The sequence below is a fragment of the Rhinolophus sinicus genome, linkage group LG06 (genome assembly GCF_036562045.2).
Source record: "Rhinolophus sinicus isolate RSC01 linkage group LG06, ASM3656204v1, whole genome shotgun sequence".
Taxonomy (NCBI): Eukaryota; Metazoa; Chordata; class Mammalia; order Chiroptera; family Rhinolophidae; genus Rhinolophus; species Rhinolophus sinicus.
In genome coordinates this window covers 161,260,136-161,277,931 of record NC_133756.1, presented here as the reverse complement: position 1 = coordinate 161,277,931, position 17,796 = coordinate 161,260,136, and the positions used below count along the sequence as shown (strand labels likewise).

Below are 17,796 nucleotides of genomic sequence, written 5' to 3'. Positions count from 1 at the left end.
AAGGTAAAGCCTCTAAATCCCATGCATTCTCCATTTTAGGTCCATCACCCACACTTACTTCTTCACCATCAGCCAGCCACCAGCTGTATCTCTACTCCAAACCCCTCTCTCTTTACTTTTCCAACCTATTTTCTGCATATAGCCTTGTTCAGCCCTCTTCTCATAGAGGGTGGTTCACCTTGAAACTCTGTGTTGTCAAGGCCCCTGATGGCCTCTACCGCATCCTCTGCCCGCTCCATGTGTACGAAGGCATAATCTTTCACGATGTCACACTCGATGACTGGACCATACTCCTCAAACTTGGCCCGAAGCTCTTTGTTGGTACAGGTGGGGCTGATGTTGCCCACATGTAACTTGGTGGAGGTTTTGCTCTTATTCTTGCTGGCTTCCACGTTGATGTTCACCCCGTGCAGCTTGTAATGGTGCAGGTTGCGGATGGCATCCTCGGCCGCCGTCTTGTCCTCTATGTGCACAAAGCCGTAGTTCTTAATGATATCACATTCCAGCACCTTCCCATACTGCTCAAAGAGTGAGCGGATCTCCTGCTCGGTGGCCTCCCGGGGCAGGTTTCCGATGAACAGCTTCACCATCTTCACAAACCTGGAGAAGAACAAAATTTTAAAAAGACCTTAGACCCAGGTTAGTTTAAAAAAAAAAAAAAAAAAAATTCAACGCTGTCGTATCTTTTCACTCTAGCTAATATTTCCAAACAGTTTTCCCTCTCTCACAGGCCCACCTCCATACAATAATGAAAGGGAAGTAGACGTAAGGAGGCCTGCTACAGTAAGGGCTATAGAACCTATAAAAACCTGTGTAACAAAGAGGTCCTTAGTAGACAAAGGATTTGGTATGAAATGGATAGTTTCAAACGGGAATGGTAATGAAAATGCGAGCATAAATACAACGCTGAGGGGACTGGGCTCGTCTATCCACTGTGAGGACAATTAGAAAACAAAGGTCTGGCTGGAATGACTGCCTAAAATTATGAATTGGCTCTTCCTCTCGTAACCGAAGTGGCCACCATTTCCGGAAAAGCGGGCTACGATTTGGGGTTTTCCTTTGGAAGCAGCGAACGGGCAACTTGGGCCAGATAGCGAGGGGTGAGGAGTACAGGAAGTGCCGGAGTGGGGAACGCCTCTCCGGGTGCCATCCCACGAGCTCCCGCAGAATGGAGAAAAGCGTGCAGAGAAGGGGGCTTCAGACTCAAGAGCCAGACATCAATGTCTCAGAAACGGGGTTCTAATTCCTAAGTCTAAGGGAACGGCGGTTATCTCGGTGGGAACCTCGAAGCAAGAAACCGAGCCAAGTCGGGCAGGGAGCAGGGTGGGAGAAAGCAAGGTCTTCTCGGGGGAGTCGTGGGGGAAGGGACGCTTCAGGCTTACCGCGCCAATGCCGAGCACCGACGTCGGCTCTCACTGACGGGTGCGGAGGCCGCGACCCCACTCGGATACCCCTGAAGCCCAAGGGAATGAGGTAAGATTTAACAGGGAAAAAGATACTGTAGAGGGGGTCGGAGTCTCTCACCCGCACGGGAACCAGCAGGAACTCTTCCTCGCGGTGCGGACCTTCTGACAAAACGCTAAAATGGCGGCGGCCGCAGCAGTGACTCTGGGTAGAGAGGGGGTGAGGCCACCACCGTATTGGCCACTCAGTAGAGTAAAAGGCAAACGTTCCCGCAGATCCTCTTCCTGATTGGTTACCACGAATGCCAATTACCTGAGAGGCCGGGAAGAGGTGGAAACGTCAGTAATCCCTGAGCTTTTATGCGAAAGCCAATGAGCGCCAATCTCGCGATGCCGAAGCCACTGATTGGGTAAGAGGCAAGCATGAGGGAGGAACTACAAACGTGGGCTTCGCCAGCGGGGTTCGACCCGCCATTAGGCAGAGCGAGCTAGGGGCCAGGTGTGGCGATCTTGAGCTTCATGGCGCCAACTTTGTTAAGCTTACTCATTTCGCCACTTCCATGTACACACCCTGGCAACATTCCGCGCTCTATTTTGCCTTCTACTCCAAATTTCTCCCTCTAAACTCCCAAATCACCCCCTCGCAGCCAGGATAACTGCTTTAGGCAGACCCAAAGGCCGGTAAGAAAAATAGCGAGGGCTCCCTCCTAAAGAAATCAACCGCCTCCTTTGACCAAGAATCCATACTGTAGCTTTGGGAGTCCCGAGCTCCCCCAAATTACTTTCATAGGTGGTGATGAAAGGAACTCAGAAAATGGTTAATAGAGGATACAATTAGGGTATAATGGCCCCGAAGTCGGCCTAGTTGGTTGGGGCTGCAGTACTCAGGGGGCACTGAGGAGACCACCCTCCCGGAGTCCAATATGAAGAGGCTTCTCCGTGTGACCGTGGAGACTGAGAAAACACCCCCACCCTACCCTGAGAAAAAACTGGAGCAGAAAAGTTTTTTGTTTTATTTTATTAGGCGCCATCAGCCAGAGCTGTAGGTTTTAACTCCTAGAACCGACCTTAGAGGGAAGAGCCTAATCACAACCAGCTATAACAAAGTACAATCAAAACGGCCTTCTCCGAGGGTCCGGCTCCCCCATCACATTTTCTTTCTCATCCTTTGGCTTTTTCACATAATCCCATATTCACTGAGCAAGCAATGACCCGTTCTTTGCAAGGCAACTTTTGAAGAGAGTTAAGTAGCGGAGAGGGACAGGTACAAGTGGAAGAACTTAAAATACGAACTTAAAACATGATCGTAGTGAATTGTTTATGAGGAAAAGGATCATTAGGAGAGATGACACAAGTAGAAGGTCCAAAGCAAACCCCCGCCCCCCCCAAAAAAAAGAGGGATTGTGGTCATAAAGAGATAGGTGAAGTAAGGGTTATGGAAATGGGTTTTAAAACTTGACAGGGCTCTGAAATCCAACGGTGGAAAACTGGTCAAGAACTTATTCTGGAGTGGAAAATGGTAAGGACCTAAAAATGTCAAAATATAACATTTACAGATATGGTGGTCACATCTTTTTCCATTTTCATTGCAGACTCTGATACTGAGACTGAGTAAAGACCATAGGATCAGTGATGAAGAAAACCAACTCCATGTTAGTCAGCTGCTTGTGTGCCCTTTTGAAGGGGTCAGAATTAGGAGGTGGTCACAACTCAATCTGCACAGAGGAAGGCATCTGGTATAGAAATCCTCTCAGCTCCTTTCAGTTTGATTTTCCAAAATATTTTGTGTCCCAACATCCCTGGAGATAAACTTTCTTCCAAAATACCCAAGTATATGAGATCAACTCACTCTATGTATGAAACTAGGAATCTCGCCACGTCCGATAGGAGACTGGGAATATAAATCTTCTCAGGATCAAAACTCAAGCGTTTACAGACCACTGCCCACCCCCATCACCCAACGTAATTATTTGATTTACCTTCTGAAAGCCCTCTAGGTCCAGTGGTATGTTTCATTTTGCAAGCTCATCCAACCAGGTAAACCACATTAAACCATCCCCCTGCTTTTTAAGACCCATTGCAATTTGAAAATTTTCAAACTCACCCTAACCCAATCTGGTTCTTTCCAGAATCTCCCCACCCCCGAACTGTTCTCCATCCAGCACACTGGCCTTTTTGTCCTAAGTTCATTCAGACTGCAATGTTCTCCGGGTCCTTCACTGGCCACCCATCTAAAGACATCCCTCTACTCCAACCCTACTTTGGCACACTAACCCATGACTCCATGTTATTTTTCCAAATACTTACCACCATTTGAAATCCTATTTGTTCATTCACTTTTCTGCCTTCCTCCCACCCCCTGCCCCCAGCAAACACTTGTTCTACAAGGACAGGGACCTTTTCTTACTCCCTACTATGTCCACAGTGTTAGAACTGCACCTGGCACATGGTAAGCCTTCAAATATTTGCAGTTAACAAATGGATGAATGAATGCATTCATGAGTTAACGTCTTGCTAACTGAAAGGAGGGAAATGACTGGATTTTCAGTTAATATCAGCTTAAGAAGAGGGACACTTAGTACTAAAAACAAGCACATTTACTCTTATCAGCTAGTACTTTCCAGTCTCTCTCAAACAGAATAAGCAGGTGCCCAAAAGCCAGGGGGTAACCTATGCTACAGCGTTTGATCACCAGGAATATCAGCTTGACAAATACTGCAAAATGAAGCTTTAGGTAGGAAGATTTAAAGCTAGTGTCTCCGTAATGATGTTCATCTACCCAACTGTGTTTTACCAAGTACTGAAGGAGCTTAATGTTTGTTCCTTAAAAACCATAATGTTTTTTAAACTAAAGACATCTGTTCCAAACCCTCTACCTTATCACCCCAACTACAGAGAATGGAATGTTTTAAAAGTACCTTGCCTAGAACACTGTAGTTGCAATTTTACTGATCAGGTCACCAAGCCCCTAACAGGTAAAGTGACTTGTCTCAAGTCATCTAGAAAGCTGACGTTGTCAGTCAAGCATATATACCAGGGGTGCCAAAACAATGTATACACATGACTTGTATTCATCTTTTGTTATCGGTATGTTTTGAGTGCTACAATTTCAATAGTTCTTTCCTTTCTTAACATGTGTATACATCGGTTTGGCACCTTCTGTACATACTCTGGCTGCAGATCTTGAAGAGACTGAGAGTGTGGGTGGGTGCCTGACCACTGCACTGTACACCTGAAGCTGAATAATACTGTATGTCAACTATAATATATATAGTCACGGGATATGGAGTACAGCATAGGGAATAGTCAATGGAATTGTAATAGATACATACAATGTCAGAGGGGCAATAGACTGGGGGAGGGGGGTTACCCTTTGTGAGGGGTGAAATGTCTATTACATTGTTTTGTACACCTTAAACGAATAAAAAAAAAAATTAAAAAAAAAAAGAAAGAGTATGGGACCTGGACTCCTGAAAGGGAAATGAGGGACAAATTCAAATTTAGGGGGGAAACACTGGCATCAGTGAAAACCACTCAAATGTGAATAAGCAATCTGTATTAATTTCATAGCCTTAGGGGTGTATATAATTTTACACCTAATAAATAACTGGCTCCCGGTCCAGAAATGAGTTACTGGTCTAACAAGGGCTAAAATTAAAAACCAGTATTCTCCAGGGGTGTTCAAAGGGAGCCAGTAGGCCAGTTAAGCAAGCTTCCTACTCCTCCAATCCCACTCCCCAGCTACAGACTCTTAGCCTGCTTAATGTCTTTGCAGGCCCAGACTTTTCTTCTCCATACCCAGGAGAATCTGATCCCAAGACACTGTACCGTGTTGCCTGAGACTGGAGGGGGCCCAAACTAGTGTGGCCCAGTGGCTTACATCACTCCTAGGTAGCATTCATTACAAAAATCCACTGTCTTTCACTATTACTCACATGTGCTGCACTCACACCTACATCCCAAACCCTCTACTCAGCTGTGTGCTCCATGAGGCAGGCCATCCCAATCTCCTGAGAATGTTCCAACTCATTTCTATGAGATGGCTAGCATTTAATGAGCAGTGACTACATACGAGGCCCTACACTTGTCACTTGTTCTCATTTGATCCTTCCAACAGTATTATTGTAATGATTACAATAAGCAAAGTCTTGGATGGTTCAAAAAGGCTGCTTCAATTCCTTGATCCATTACTTTCTAACCATGTGATTTTAAGAAAAATTACTTAACCTACAGCCTCAACTTACCCATTTATAAAATAGGTTTAGGAATACCTAACACATTTAGGTTGCAATGAAGAGTAAATGAAATATATGAAAAGCACTTTTAACAGTGCTTAGCATGTATTGAGTAAATGTTAGCTACCATTCCCATTTTATAAACGAAAAAACTGAGGTAGAGTCCTGACACATCCAAGATCACACAACTAAGTGCTAGAACCAGGATTCAAACTCAAGAAGCCTGATTTTATTAGCGCCAATACCCTTAGTCATTTTCTCTGTACCAAGTCAGTTTTCAAATCTAACTCCAGAAAGTTTTTCTTGAATTACTGGGACTGCCCCATCCTCACCTTCCCTACCTATCACTTTCCTAGCATTGCTTATTAACTGTTAACTAGTTCACTGAGGTAGGTCCAGCCTCCCCAGACTGTAAATTCCTCAAGGTCAGCCCAAGTGCTCTATACTTGCTGCACTACAGGCACAGTATTTCAAACGACTCAGAGCTAGACTTAAAATCATTTAAGAACTTTTCCCCCTAGGAAACTCTAGATTCTACCCTTTATGACCTTTTAAAAGGTACCTATAAGAATTTAGGTGAATATAAATGTTCCACCTGCCATCCATCTTATCTTCTCTACTACCTGAACTCCAATTACATACTAGTCCATAAATCTAGGAAATTTTCATTATGACCTCAGGCATCCCATGTGATAGTCAGCTTACTTGGCTTGATAGAACAAAATGACCAGAGAACCAACAATCTGTGCAGACTTTAGAAGAGCTTAACTGACAGGCGTGACTAAAAGGTCGCCTACCCAGAGGGTGACCCCTCAGTAATAGTCCCATTACTTCCAGTACAAGGAATGGGGCCCCAGGCCTATCCCAGACAGAATTTGAAACAAGGTCCAAATCTCAGAAAACACTTCTATGTGGTCTTGTTCCAGGAATAAACCATCTAAAACTTCTCCAATGAATAAATGCCAAGTTGTATACGTGATAGATGCAAAAGAGCAAAGATGTGAAGGTTACTGGGAGCCCATATTCCCCACTCCTTTTCCCAAAATATACATGAAATGTCTGTCCTCCCATTCACTCAACCCAACCATCTCCAAGTTATAGGACCCTGGAAATCAGAAATCCACAAAACGCACAGTCTGAGGAGTGGGCTATAGGATTAACACAGGCAGCATAATTTAAGAGAGGAGGTAATTTTAAAACAATCTGCAAGAAAGGAAAATGACAAATGATTTAGCTTTGTAGCTCTTTCTGGCTTGAACAATGAGAAGCCCGTGGCAGTTAAGGGCATCAGGACCAAAAGATGACAGGCAGTTATAAAGTGATCACCTAGGCCAGGTCACCGAAGAACTTGGGCTGCAATGCAGAGCACCAACACTGACCCCAGGAGCACATTAAGCTGATTTTTCACAGAAACCAGGGGGTTGGGACAGTGGCAGAACCCTCAATGGAGAGAAAGACGACAGAAAGCCACATCGACAAAGAAATATTACAAATACGCAAGCCACAGTCACAGCCTTACAATCAATGAACTCTCCATCTTCCAGGGTAATAACCAGAGCTAAGCTTGTTAGTTTGGCCCTCAGATCACCTCACCCTCACTGCAGAACATGACAAGAAACCTATCAAACTCCCCTCCCAGGCTTACAAAGAAATGAAGAGGAGCGAAGCACCTAAAGGTAAAGCAGTGAACAGAAAGAGAAGAAAAAGAGCTATGGCCCAAGTACCCCGACTTTACCCCACTTAGCATCCACAAGTAAGCTCATGGTTATAAAGGCCATACATACGCTTTTGCCCACTGGGCAGAAGAGAACATCTGGGTCAAACTACTCTGTCACGGGCAAGTTCGCAAGAAGCCAGTGAAGGAGGCTGAAGAGAACCCATCTGAACCCAGCTGACACACACCTCCCCAAAATCACCTTGCCCCAAGCAAGCTACCAGATTAAATCTCTAAAGCCGCCTTCCCCAAAGGAACATCACCTGGTTGTCCTGTTATCACCCCACCCCACCTCCCGTCTTCTTCCATTCACCCATCATTGATCCCAAGCCTCCCATCTTGTCCCTGGCGGGAACTGCCATATTTTTTTGCCTACGTCCTCTCGAGCCCCACTCCCGGAATAAAAGGACAGAAAGGCTCTGCAATTCCTCTCTATCCCAGCATCCCCACTTGCTTATGCTTGCACTTCAACCCTTTCCCAGAGTCTATCATGACAGCCTCAAATACAAACCCAGCGAGAAAACTTCTGTAAACCCTAACATATGGAGACAGAGAAAGTGAGTCTCAGGTGACAAGGATAAGGTAGGCAGGACGCAGGAAGGACGCTCCACGGTGATGTTCAACAGGCGAAATACCAAGGCTGTGGCCAGACTCTCCCACACCCGCTTCCAAGTGTCCCTGCCCATCCGTTCTCCAACTACAGGGCAGTACCAGACACAGACAGCACCCCCACCCCACTAATGGCGCCTTCCAGGTCCCAGCTCCAGCACTTAACTCAAACCCACTGCCTGAAGGATCCAGAAGCCTCATCAGCACCAAAGCAGCCCATTCCCCACTTCTCAGTTGAGAAGCCAAACCCTGGAACCACCCTGCTGGAGCACAGGTTGTTTCTCAATGGGAAACAAGGGAAAATGGTCAAGCATATGCAGAGGAAAATGGGCAATCCATTTCATGCACTGTTGGTGTAATTCAAGCTGAGGGCTGAATAAGTCCAAGCAACTTGGTCTGGACTCTCCAGTCTAAAGATGGCCGACCAGCAGACGACGACGAGCTAAGTCCTTCTGAGTAGCAGGGAACTCATTCGAATTCCCACATTCAAACCCCCTTCCTCAGCTGCCCTGGGTTCTCTGGCTGCCTCCCCTTTTGCTGTCACGTCTTCCTGGATGTCAAACTGGCTCCTCTGAAACAGTGCAATCAAGACAATGACAACCAGGTTTCCAAACTGCAAATTGCCCCAAGTTTTATTTGTAGTCCATACAAAAGGGAAAAAAAATTAAGGTTTTCTAATACCACCTACTTGGGGAGACGGGGAAGTGGGACTGTGCCACTCAGCATCAGCTAGAACATCAGGGGACAGGAGGGATTTGGACATACACCAACTGACTGTCCCAACAGGAACTCAGTCTCAACAGTCTCAGAGGGACAGTCAGGGACCCCTGGACTGCTGGCACCGCTTGGCGCACAGGAAATGGTTAAGCTAACCCTTTCCAGGCCTCCCTCATATCTAAAAAGAAAAAGGCGCCGCCGACCTCAGCTGTAGGTTGCTTCCCCATCCAGACGACCTTAAATATCGCGCACAAAAATAAAAGGGAGCCAGGAAAAAATAAAAACATAAAACAAATTCCCATCCTGGGAGATGGGAGGCAGGGGAGAGGGGAGACCGCAGATCTAGAGCCAGCAGCAAGATTTGCTGCTGAGGCGAAGGAACGAAGTAGGTTACTGCCGAACACTCAAAAGGATCGTCTCCTGGGGAAGGCCTACATGGTAGAGGGGATGAAAAACCGCCAACGGGAGAGATATGGGCCAGTGGTTAGCTCCTGGGTCTGCACCCTACCCCACTCCTCCTCTCCTTCCCTCCCCGTGATGCCCCCATCCCAGGACGGCCCTACATGCGGCGCTGGTAGCCAGAGTGCATCTGAGCTGCCCGCAGGTAATCATTATAGGAGCCCGAATAGCGTGCGTAATCAGAATGGGCATCGGGCAGGCGACGGTAATCCAGCGAGGACTTTGTCGGCGAGCGGCGGAACGAAAGCTGCGACTCTGATAAACGGCGGTAATCAGAGAGCTCGGCTAAACGCCGGTCGGAACCATACCTAGTCGAGAGAAGAAGACAGTTGGTGAATGAGACAATTGAGGGGAGGGCTCCAGGTGGGCATGGGGGAGATGCCAATGGGGATAGGGAGGGTGTGATCAAACTGGTGTCCAACAAACAAGGTTTTGTCAGAAGGCTCATCACCCTATCCAGGGCAAGAAACCAAGCCCGCCACTGAAGCCCTCCCTTCTGAACTGGCCAAGGTGGACTTTAGTCCACATTCCCAAACCACAAACAAACCCCATCCCTGGGCCCTGCACAGAAAAACCGTGGTTGGTTATCAACAGAACGGCGGACAAAAGCCAGGTCCCCAACTACCCACAGAGTGGACGCACCTCACACACCTTGCCATCAGCCAGTGAGTGCCAAAGGGACTACTCTTTGAAACCCACCCCCACCAAAGCCAGGACAACCACGTAACAGGCTTAAGGACCCTAGAGACAGTGGGAACAGCTATGGGCCACAATCTTGTAGGCAGTAGCTCCAATGGCACTTGGGCTAGCAAGACAGGTGACACTTTTCCTAGCCTGAACAGCTGGTACCACCCCAGGCTGAGCACTATGCTCCACCTGAACTCTGGTGACCAGGAAAGTTCACAGACATCACCCCCTCAAAGTCTGGACATCCCACGGGAGTAGAGAAGACCAAAGGAGGGGCCAATGGCTCCAGTTTCCCTCCCGTGCCAACCTCAGCCCCTTGCCCTAAGCCCCAGCTGGGGGCAGAGGCGGGGGGGCATACAGTACCTTTTCGACATGGCGACAGCCTTTTTGTAGGGATCGTCGTAGCTGGCCCGGGGTGGGGAGAGGCGGGTACGCTCATAGGGCGGCGGGGTGCTGTTGGCGTTGGCAACGGCCCCCTGGGACATGGACAGGTAGGCTGCAGACGGCTGACCTGCCCCATCGTAGGCACTGCCCGGCTGGCCACGGTAGGAGGCAGCAGCCTGGGGATGCTGCTGGGCAGCATAGGAAGCAGCCAATGAGGCTGACGATTGAGTGCGGTAAGGAGCTGCCAGGGTGGCAGAAGGCTGGCCCCCATAGGCAGCTGCAGCACCATAGGAGCCAGTGGCTGCAGCAGCAGACTGAGCCCCATAGGAGCCTGACAGGCCCATTGATGCTTGAGCCCCATAACTATTCAGCTGGGTCTGAACAACCGGCTGGGCCCCATAGGATCCAGCCATTGGGGTAGTGGCTTGTGCAGCGTAGGCAGCTGGCTGGCTGGCATAGGCAGCAGCTGCAGCTGGCTGTGCCACATAGGCAGCAGGCTGGGAAGAGTAGGAAGCGGCCTGTTGTGCAGCATATGGGGCAGACTGGGCATTATAAGAGGCTGAGGGCTGGGCATTGTAAGATGCTGCCTGGGCCCCATAAGCCAGTGAAGAGGCTGCAGACTGGGCCCCATAGGAGGCTGCCTGGGCCCCATAGGAGCCTAGGGAGGAAGCTGCTCCCTGGGTGTTATAGGAGGCAGCCGCACGAACCCCATAGGAAGAAGCAGCCTGTGCGCCGTAAGAGGATGGCTGGTTGCCATAGGAGGCCAGGGAGGAGCCCTGAGCCCCATAGGAGTTGAGCGAGGAAGCCGCAGCTGGCTGACCTCCATAGGAGAGGGCCGAGGCTGAGGGCTGGGCTCCACCATACGGGCCAAGTGACGAAGCTGCAGCAGACTGGGAGCTAGGGCTGGCCAGCTGGCCCCTGTACGGGGCCCCAAGGGAGACAGAGGGCTGAGCGCGGTAAGAGGCTGCCTGGGCTGCCATGGGCTGAGTCCGATAGCCGACACCCAAAGAGGCAGAAGGCTGGGCCCTGTAGGCAGCTCCCAGTGACACTGAGGGCTGGGCCCGGTAGGTGGCTGGCTGGGCCGTCAGAGGAGCCACGTAAGAGGCTCGGGGAGGTGAACGGCGCAGGGGGCTGCGGTCGCGACCAAAGAAGGGTGGTGTGGGCTGACGGGCTTGCCCATCAAAACCACCAGTGCTGTTGCCAAAAGCCTGCTGGTAGTCGAAGGTGGCAGAGAAGCCACCAGTTCCAGGGAATGCCGTATCCCCAGCCCCTGGTTTCTTGGTCTTGTCCCCAGACTGGATAGCCAGGCCAGGCCCCTTCTTCTGACCCTTGGTTGAGAGTTCCACGTTGATGCGCTTGCCCTTCACTTCTTTGCCGTTGAGCTGCGCGATGGCGGCTTTGGCATCTGCTTCCTTCTCCATGTGAACAAACGCGTAGTCTGATAAAGCAGCAGACAGAGGGTTAGCAATTAGGGGGGCAGGGCATGCTACCTGATGGGTCCCAAATTGGACACACCAACAGCACCCAGCTGTTGCCAGCTACCTCCAAGGCCTCCAAACCCTCCTCTCCAGGAGTATGTCATAAAATGTGGCTCCCACATAACAAAGCTTCTGACTGTCCCAAGCAGCAACCTGTGCCTGTGGCCTTCTCCCCATTCTCCCTTTTCCCGCTGCCACCTCACCCAACTTCCTGGTGAAAGAAAGGGCAAAGATGAACTACAACACCGGATAAAAATCTTCACAGCTCCTGTAAGCGTAAACCAGCAGACAAAACGCAGAGAGGGTGCCTGCATCACTTTATTCAGTACTCTCTAACCCAAAATCACCAAACACTACTGCTCACCTTTGAGGCTTAACTCTCAAACACTGGAAATAACCACTTACATCTTAGCATGACCCATGTCTCAACCTAGGGTCCAATTAAGGCAAGAGAGCTAGATTGCAACACACAATTCACGAAATTCCTCCATGTTGTTCTCCCCTTTTCCCACAGTACTTCCCAGTTTTCAAAGCACTTTCATACAAGACCTCACTGGGCCTCACAACAATCCTGCGAGGTAGGCAAAGCATAGGATTATTCTATTCTCCCCATTTTACAGGTGAGCAAACATGCTCACAGAATTTATATGGCTTGCCCCAAATCAAAATGAGACGAGTCAGGAACAGAACCCCAGCTCTCCATGCCCCTTCACTATACCAGTCTATCCTGGGAAGTTAATGTAGAAGGCAGAACTGTGTAAAATGACTAGAAAGGGCAGACGCTGGACCCCATGCAAGCCATTGAGGTGTGGGAATGGAAACTGAATCTCCTGGCTGAGTTCAGGCCAAAGCTCCCACCCCCAGGCAACATTACAGCCTCCACTGGTTCCTCTTCAAGGGACAGAGGTATACCTTACCCCTTGGGCTCCTGTTCAGAGAGTACCATTTACAGGAAAGATTTGGTTTCTCATTTACAGGAAAGATTTAGTTTCTCAGCTTCAAGGGAAGAAGCTGCAATTACTGCAGCTAGCAGGTTCTGCTAAACTGGTTACCCCTGAGTCCTCATTCAGGATCTGAATGAGCTAAGGTGGGATAGGCTCTAAGACAGAACACAAAGACCTACACATCCACCACATAGAGAAAATTTTCTTAGGGCGAGGAGTGGGAAGAAATTCTTGTTCACACCCAAACTCACAAACCACAATGGTGCAAGCAGGATATGAAGAACAGTAAGATCATGCTGTGGGAAGCCAGTCCGTGCACTTAACCCCATCTGGACCTATGGCTACTTTACGATATACTCCAAGTACCAGGACCCCAACTTTCTCAACGGGTTTAGGAAATAAAGAACTACCTGGGTGAAATAATTAAGGTGCCATTCTTGAAGATAAAAAATCTTTTTAAATGACCTCTAAATAAATGTCCCAATTTCTACAAACTTTCATACTGGGATGCCCTCTCTTCCGGTTCCTACAGAGCAAGTCATTTTTGCAGATGTTAACACAATGCCACCAAGAGACTCCCAAAAAAATGAGAATAAAAATTTAATCAACAAGTAGAAGTCAGAAGTATGGTACAGCACAAGGAATCCTGGGCTAAAAAATAAAAGGCCTCAGTTACAGATCCAGCTATCACTGACTTGCTATAAGCTCGTAAGAAACTTACAATTTATTTCTCCATCTGACAAATCTGTCCTACCTACCTCAAGAGTTAGGAGATTCAAATGAGAAGATAAAACTACCTTGTAAAGTAGAAATAGCTATATAATGATAAAGGATTATGATGATTATTCAAGCCTAGGTATAACTATAAGCTTACTTCCCACAGAATATTATCTTTCATCTCTAATAAAACACAAGAGATACAACACCATCTGTACATGCAAATTTGGAACCTGACAGAGATGATAAAAAAAAAAAAGAACTATCACAACTCTCAGTCCTCACACCCAGGGCCAGAACCTGATTACCTATCTACCAACTGGGAAAAGCAAGTGTTCCTTTCAGCCTAGCCACAGGGCACTAGAATTGTCCTCTGATCTCTCTCCTCCATTTTGGGTAAAGTGAGCTAAAAATAGATGCTGGCAGCAGGAGTTATCTTTAAAAGCTGAGGCTGAGCTGACCCTCCGGGGCATGGCAAAACCAACTGGAGAATGCAATGGCAAGCAGAAAGCAGGAGCTTATAGGCAGATTAAGGGGAATGGGGAAAAACTCCAGGCACTGTGAGAAAATATTAAAGAACCATACTACATTCCTGACTAACCTGAAACTAGAATGAGCTAGGAAAAAACACCCAACAAAAAAAATTTTCAATGGGTTTACAAGAGCAATAGGACATCCCAACATCTACTCCCTACTTAGTTGGGTTTTATTAAGAAAGTAAGTTGTGAAATTTGAAAATTGAGATTTCACATGCAATTCAATTGATCACCCAGATGAGCTATATAACTGAAGTTTTTTTTTGTTTGTTTGTTTGTTTTTTAAAGAGAAGGAAGATTTGGGGGTGGCCGGTTAGCTCAGTTGGTTAGAGCGCGGTACTCTTAATAACAAGGTTGCTGGTTCGATCACCATATGGGCCACTGTGAGCTGCGCCCTCCACAACTAGATTGAAACTACTTGACCTGGAGCTGATAAGTCCTGCAAAAACACTCTTAACATAAACAAAAAGTTAAAAAAAAGAGAGAAGGAATATTTATTAAAGTAAGAGAAGGTTCGGCTGGGCAGAGTCTGCTGGAAATTACTGCAAACTACTTGCCATAACTGATTTTTTTAAAGCCATCAGATACAATTATAACCAGTTTATATCAGAAATTTCCTAAGCCTAATATTGGAGGGAAGTATCAATAGGTTTCCTGCTGACTCAATCACAGGAGGGCTAACTAATCCTATCAGTGAGCAGCCAAAGGCAGGCCTAGTCCTATTAAGGATTCTTAGAAACCCAACTACTCCTAGAACAAGAAAGAAAAAAACCGATCTAGAAAATTCCAGAGACCCACCTGCCTGGAGAGCTAGTTTAAGGAATAATGACTTCTGAAGGAAATCCACTGCACTTAAAGGGACTACCAATCTTTTACAGAGATCTCCTAATGATCTAAGTGGCATTACAATTCCCCCAGTACCAACTTGAGAATCCAGAAAAATTAGTTTTGCTATCCGAAAGAGTAAAAACCTCTAACTTGAATCTAAAAAGCTGTGCATAGCAGAAGAATGGCCATCCACAAAAAAGGAGAGGTAAAGATGAGTTTCCTCTTCTACCTTTTGGACCTCCCCTGGTCTAAATGGTTCCTACCTGTCAGCGACTCTCATACTTCTACTTCATTTTTGAACACCCAATAGAATGTAGCTGTGGAGAGTTGTTACAATCCACTGTTGCTATGGAGATTTTTACTCTACAAATCAAATCATATCTACTATGCTCCTGGGGTAACCAGGCAACTATGTTTTTTTCCCTGTGAAATAAACAGAACTGGATGTCCTGAGCCACGCCAAGCTTCTGTGCTTTTCGAAGGCCTGATAGCCAACATAAGACTCCATCAAATATGCCCATTCCCAGCCCAAGAAACGAGTAAGCTATTTATAGAGCCAGACCTAGTCTCCTCTACTAAATTCCCAATTATAAAACTTCACCTTCCTTCATCCCAAAGAGATAGAAAGGAATCAGTGAAGGATATGATGCTCAAATGTTTCCCACAGTCCCTTAATCAAAGTATATCAGGAGCTCTGTTACATATCAGTATAACTACAAATAAAAGCTGACCACCACTCCCTGAGGAAGTCAACGCGTTTCTGCTAATCACATTTACAGAGACAAAAGGCACAAAACTTTCGCTCTCTCACAAGGAGTCAGTCAAGAAGAGTTCTAAAAACTACATGCAGTTATATACTTCACCCTGCCCCGCCCACTGCCACTGTCAGTCCCAAACAAATTCAGGCAAACTTTTGGCTTTCTCTACTGCCTGAAAGCAAGCTTCTTGGCCAATGAGTTGCATGGTGACTGTCCCTGATAGTTTCTAGACTCCACCCTGCCTGAGAACCACAAAAGAAACACAGTAGGTCAATTAAACACAGAACTCTCATAATGAGCCATACATCCCCATCCATTTCCTGGCCAGGTGCCCCAGTCTGAGGCCCTTCCCACTCTTTTACTGTAAACAAAAGCAAAACTCCATGCACCATACAGCCTGCCTCAGAGCAACCAGCAGGAAAGCCTGATTCCGGATAGCCGTGGACTTGCATAACCTGAGTTGAGGAAAATAGAATGTAGTATTAATGCAGAACAAGGAACTGACCCTGGTAGTGGAGACTACAACCCTTTACACTTCCCCCAGTTACAGAAAGGACAAAGTATGGCCCAAAAAATGTGCCTTTCCAGGACAGCAAATGAAGTATCTTGGTGGAAATGAATAAACACCTGCACCCACATTTATTTCCTATCCTCAAAACTTCTCACAGGGTATGAGCACGTATAAATTCAACACCAGGAGTAGGGAGGGCATCAGATACTCCCAGGTTGCATCCTTGAAGAAGGATGGGCAAAGTTAACTTTGATCTGCTCCTAAGTGGAACAGACTAGCCACATACACAGGGCTGTCCCACCAAATCCTGCCAACATAAAATAAAAAGTTTGGGAGTAAAAACCCAAATTATGAAAAAAACCAACTGGGTCCCAAAATGAAGTCGGGCCTAAATTACGGTGAAATAATTTTCCCCAAGGCAAACTAAGGATGTGCCCTGAGGATTAAACTACTCAAGCAAAGACGACTAGTAAGTAAATGTTTTAGTCAATGTTTAACGAAGACCTCTCTCACACGCTCCTTCCCACGTCCCCCCTCAGCCAGAGTATGCCCCCTTGGAAAACATGCCCCAAGTTTATAAAAAGAATGACACCTCCCTGGGGCATGGGCTTGGCAAGTCTTGGGAGAAGGGGCCTTCATAAAACAAGCCGCCTTCCACATGCGAGAGATCAGGGTTTCCAGTTTGTAGATGTAAAATCGAGCCCAAAGAAACAAAAAACCCAAGTTTGAGGGAGCTACAAAGCACAGAGTTACCACGTCTAACCCACCAAACAATTCTGAAAGGCCAGCGTAGTTCGGAAGGGGCCCGTCCTGTACCCACGAGTACACCCATGCCACACAACACTAAAAAGGTCCCAGCCCAAGAAACGACCAAGGGCCCCGTTACCTTCCGCTCGGGAGCATTCACCGGGAGGGAACACGAGGGTGGTCTTGGGGCGTCAGCCCCCACCTTTTCCCTCTTCCCTCGCTCTGACCGACGTCTGGAGAGGAAGTGGGGAATGGAGAGATCTTCCCCGCTCCATGATCCGGCTTGTGCCCGTCACTTCCCAATTTCCGCTCGGTGCCAGGCCCAGGAGAACAGTGGAAGGCGCGCCCCCGGTACACTCGCAAGTCTCTCAGGCGCGTCCCCGGCCCCGTAGCTCAGCCAACAGCGGCCACCTCACCCACCCAGAGCCTCTTCCTCCCATTTTGTGAACGGTGCCTGGACCGCAAGGGGAGGAGGGTGGCTCAACCCATCGCGCCCCCAACACCTCCGGCCTCGCTCCCGCGGACTTCCCCACCACCCCCAACCGCGCAGTGACTGACCCCCCGGGAAAGGGGCGTGGCTAACAAGCAGAGTGACCCGCGCGCGCCCGCGCCTCCGCGTTACCTTTCACCACGTCACACTCGATGACGCGCCCGCGGCGCTCGAAGAGGCTGCGCAATTCCTGGCTCGTGCATGCAGCCGACACATTGCCCACGAAAATCTTCCAAGTGTTAAGAGGCCGTGGGCGCGACATCTCCACCACGAGCGCGCGCCCCGGCCGCAGCTCGTGGCCATGCAGGGCCTCAATGGCGCGGAGCGCGCCCGCGTTCTCGCGCATGTGCACGAAGGCAAACTGTTTCATGACGGCGCAGCTCATAACTGTGCCGTAGGGCGCGAAGAGGGCTGCCAGCTCCTCCGGCGTCGTATCCGCCCCATCGACATTTCCCACGAATATCTTCATTATGTCGCCGCAGCCGCCTTCTTGGAGAGCCGGGACCTCTCCTCCAGCGACAGGCGAAACGTCCAGCCAGCCGGCAGTCCTCCCCAGGAATGGCTGGCGACCGAGAACCC

The 17,796-nt window shown here is 48.2% G+C and overlaps 2 protein-coding genes across 9 annotated transcripts in view; both read right to left on the bottom strand.

The window, feature by feature from the left end:
- The window catches only part of RBM4 (RNA binding motif protein 4), a 21,147-nt gene extending 20,557 nt beyond the window's left edge, over positions 1–590 (bottom strand). For all 5 annotated transcript variants that reach the window (XR_012497642.1, XM_074336743.1, XM_019737616.2 and 2 more), the window contains exon 1: positions 179–590. Coding sequence is in view for 4 of the 5 variants with exons in the window: in XM_074336743.1 (XP_074192844.1) it covers positions 179–590 (412 nt within the window). In the remaining variant the exon portion in view is untranslated. The remainder of the gene's footprint in view (positions 1–178) is intronic.
- On the bottom strand, positions 463–17,796 carry RBM14 (RNA binding motif protein 14). Of its 4 annotated transcripts, none has more exons than XM_019737613.2 (3): positions 17,350–17,796; positions 10,188–11,646; positions 8,567–9,445 (listed from the first exon to the last, which is right to left on the bottom strand). In XM_019737613.2, exons 1-3 carry the CDS (start codon positions 17,684–17,686, stop codon positions 9,238–9,240), a joined length of 2,004 nt encoding a protein of 667 aa, XP_019593172.1. In that variant the 5' UTR covers positions 17,687–17,796; the 3' UTR covers positions 8,567–9,237. The 4 variants fall into 4 exon arrangements, with proteins under 4 accessions (XP_074192841.1, XP_019593174.1, XP_019593172.1 ...); XM_019737614.2 differs by lacking the exon at positions 17,350–17,796 and adding an exon at positions 16,867–17,008; XM_074336740.1 differs by lacking the exons at positions 8,567–9,445; positions 10,188–11,646 and adding an exon at positions 463–600.

Excerpts from the sequence above, each read along its gene's own strand:
- RBM14 (XM_019737613.2), bottom strand. The coding sequence starts at position 17,686 with ATGAAGATATTCGTGGGAAATGTCGATGGGGCGGATACGACGCCGGAG. Across the intron at positions 11,647-17,349 it reads CGAGTGTGACGTGGTGAAAG|ACTACGCGTTTGTTCACATG; the intron begins GTAACGCGGAGG and ends CTGCTTTATCAG. Across the intron at positions 9,446-10,187 it reads GCTGTCGCCATGTCGAAAAG|GTATGGTTCCGACCGGCGTT; the intron begins GTACTGTATGCC and ends TCTCTCGACTAG.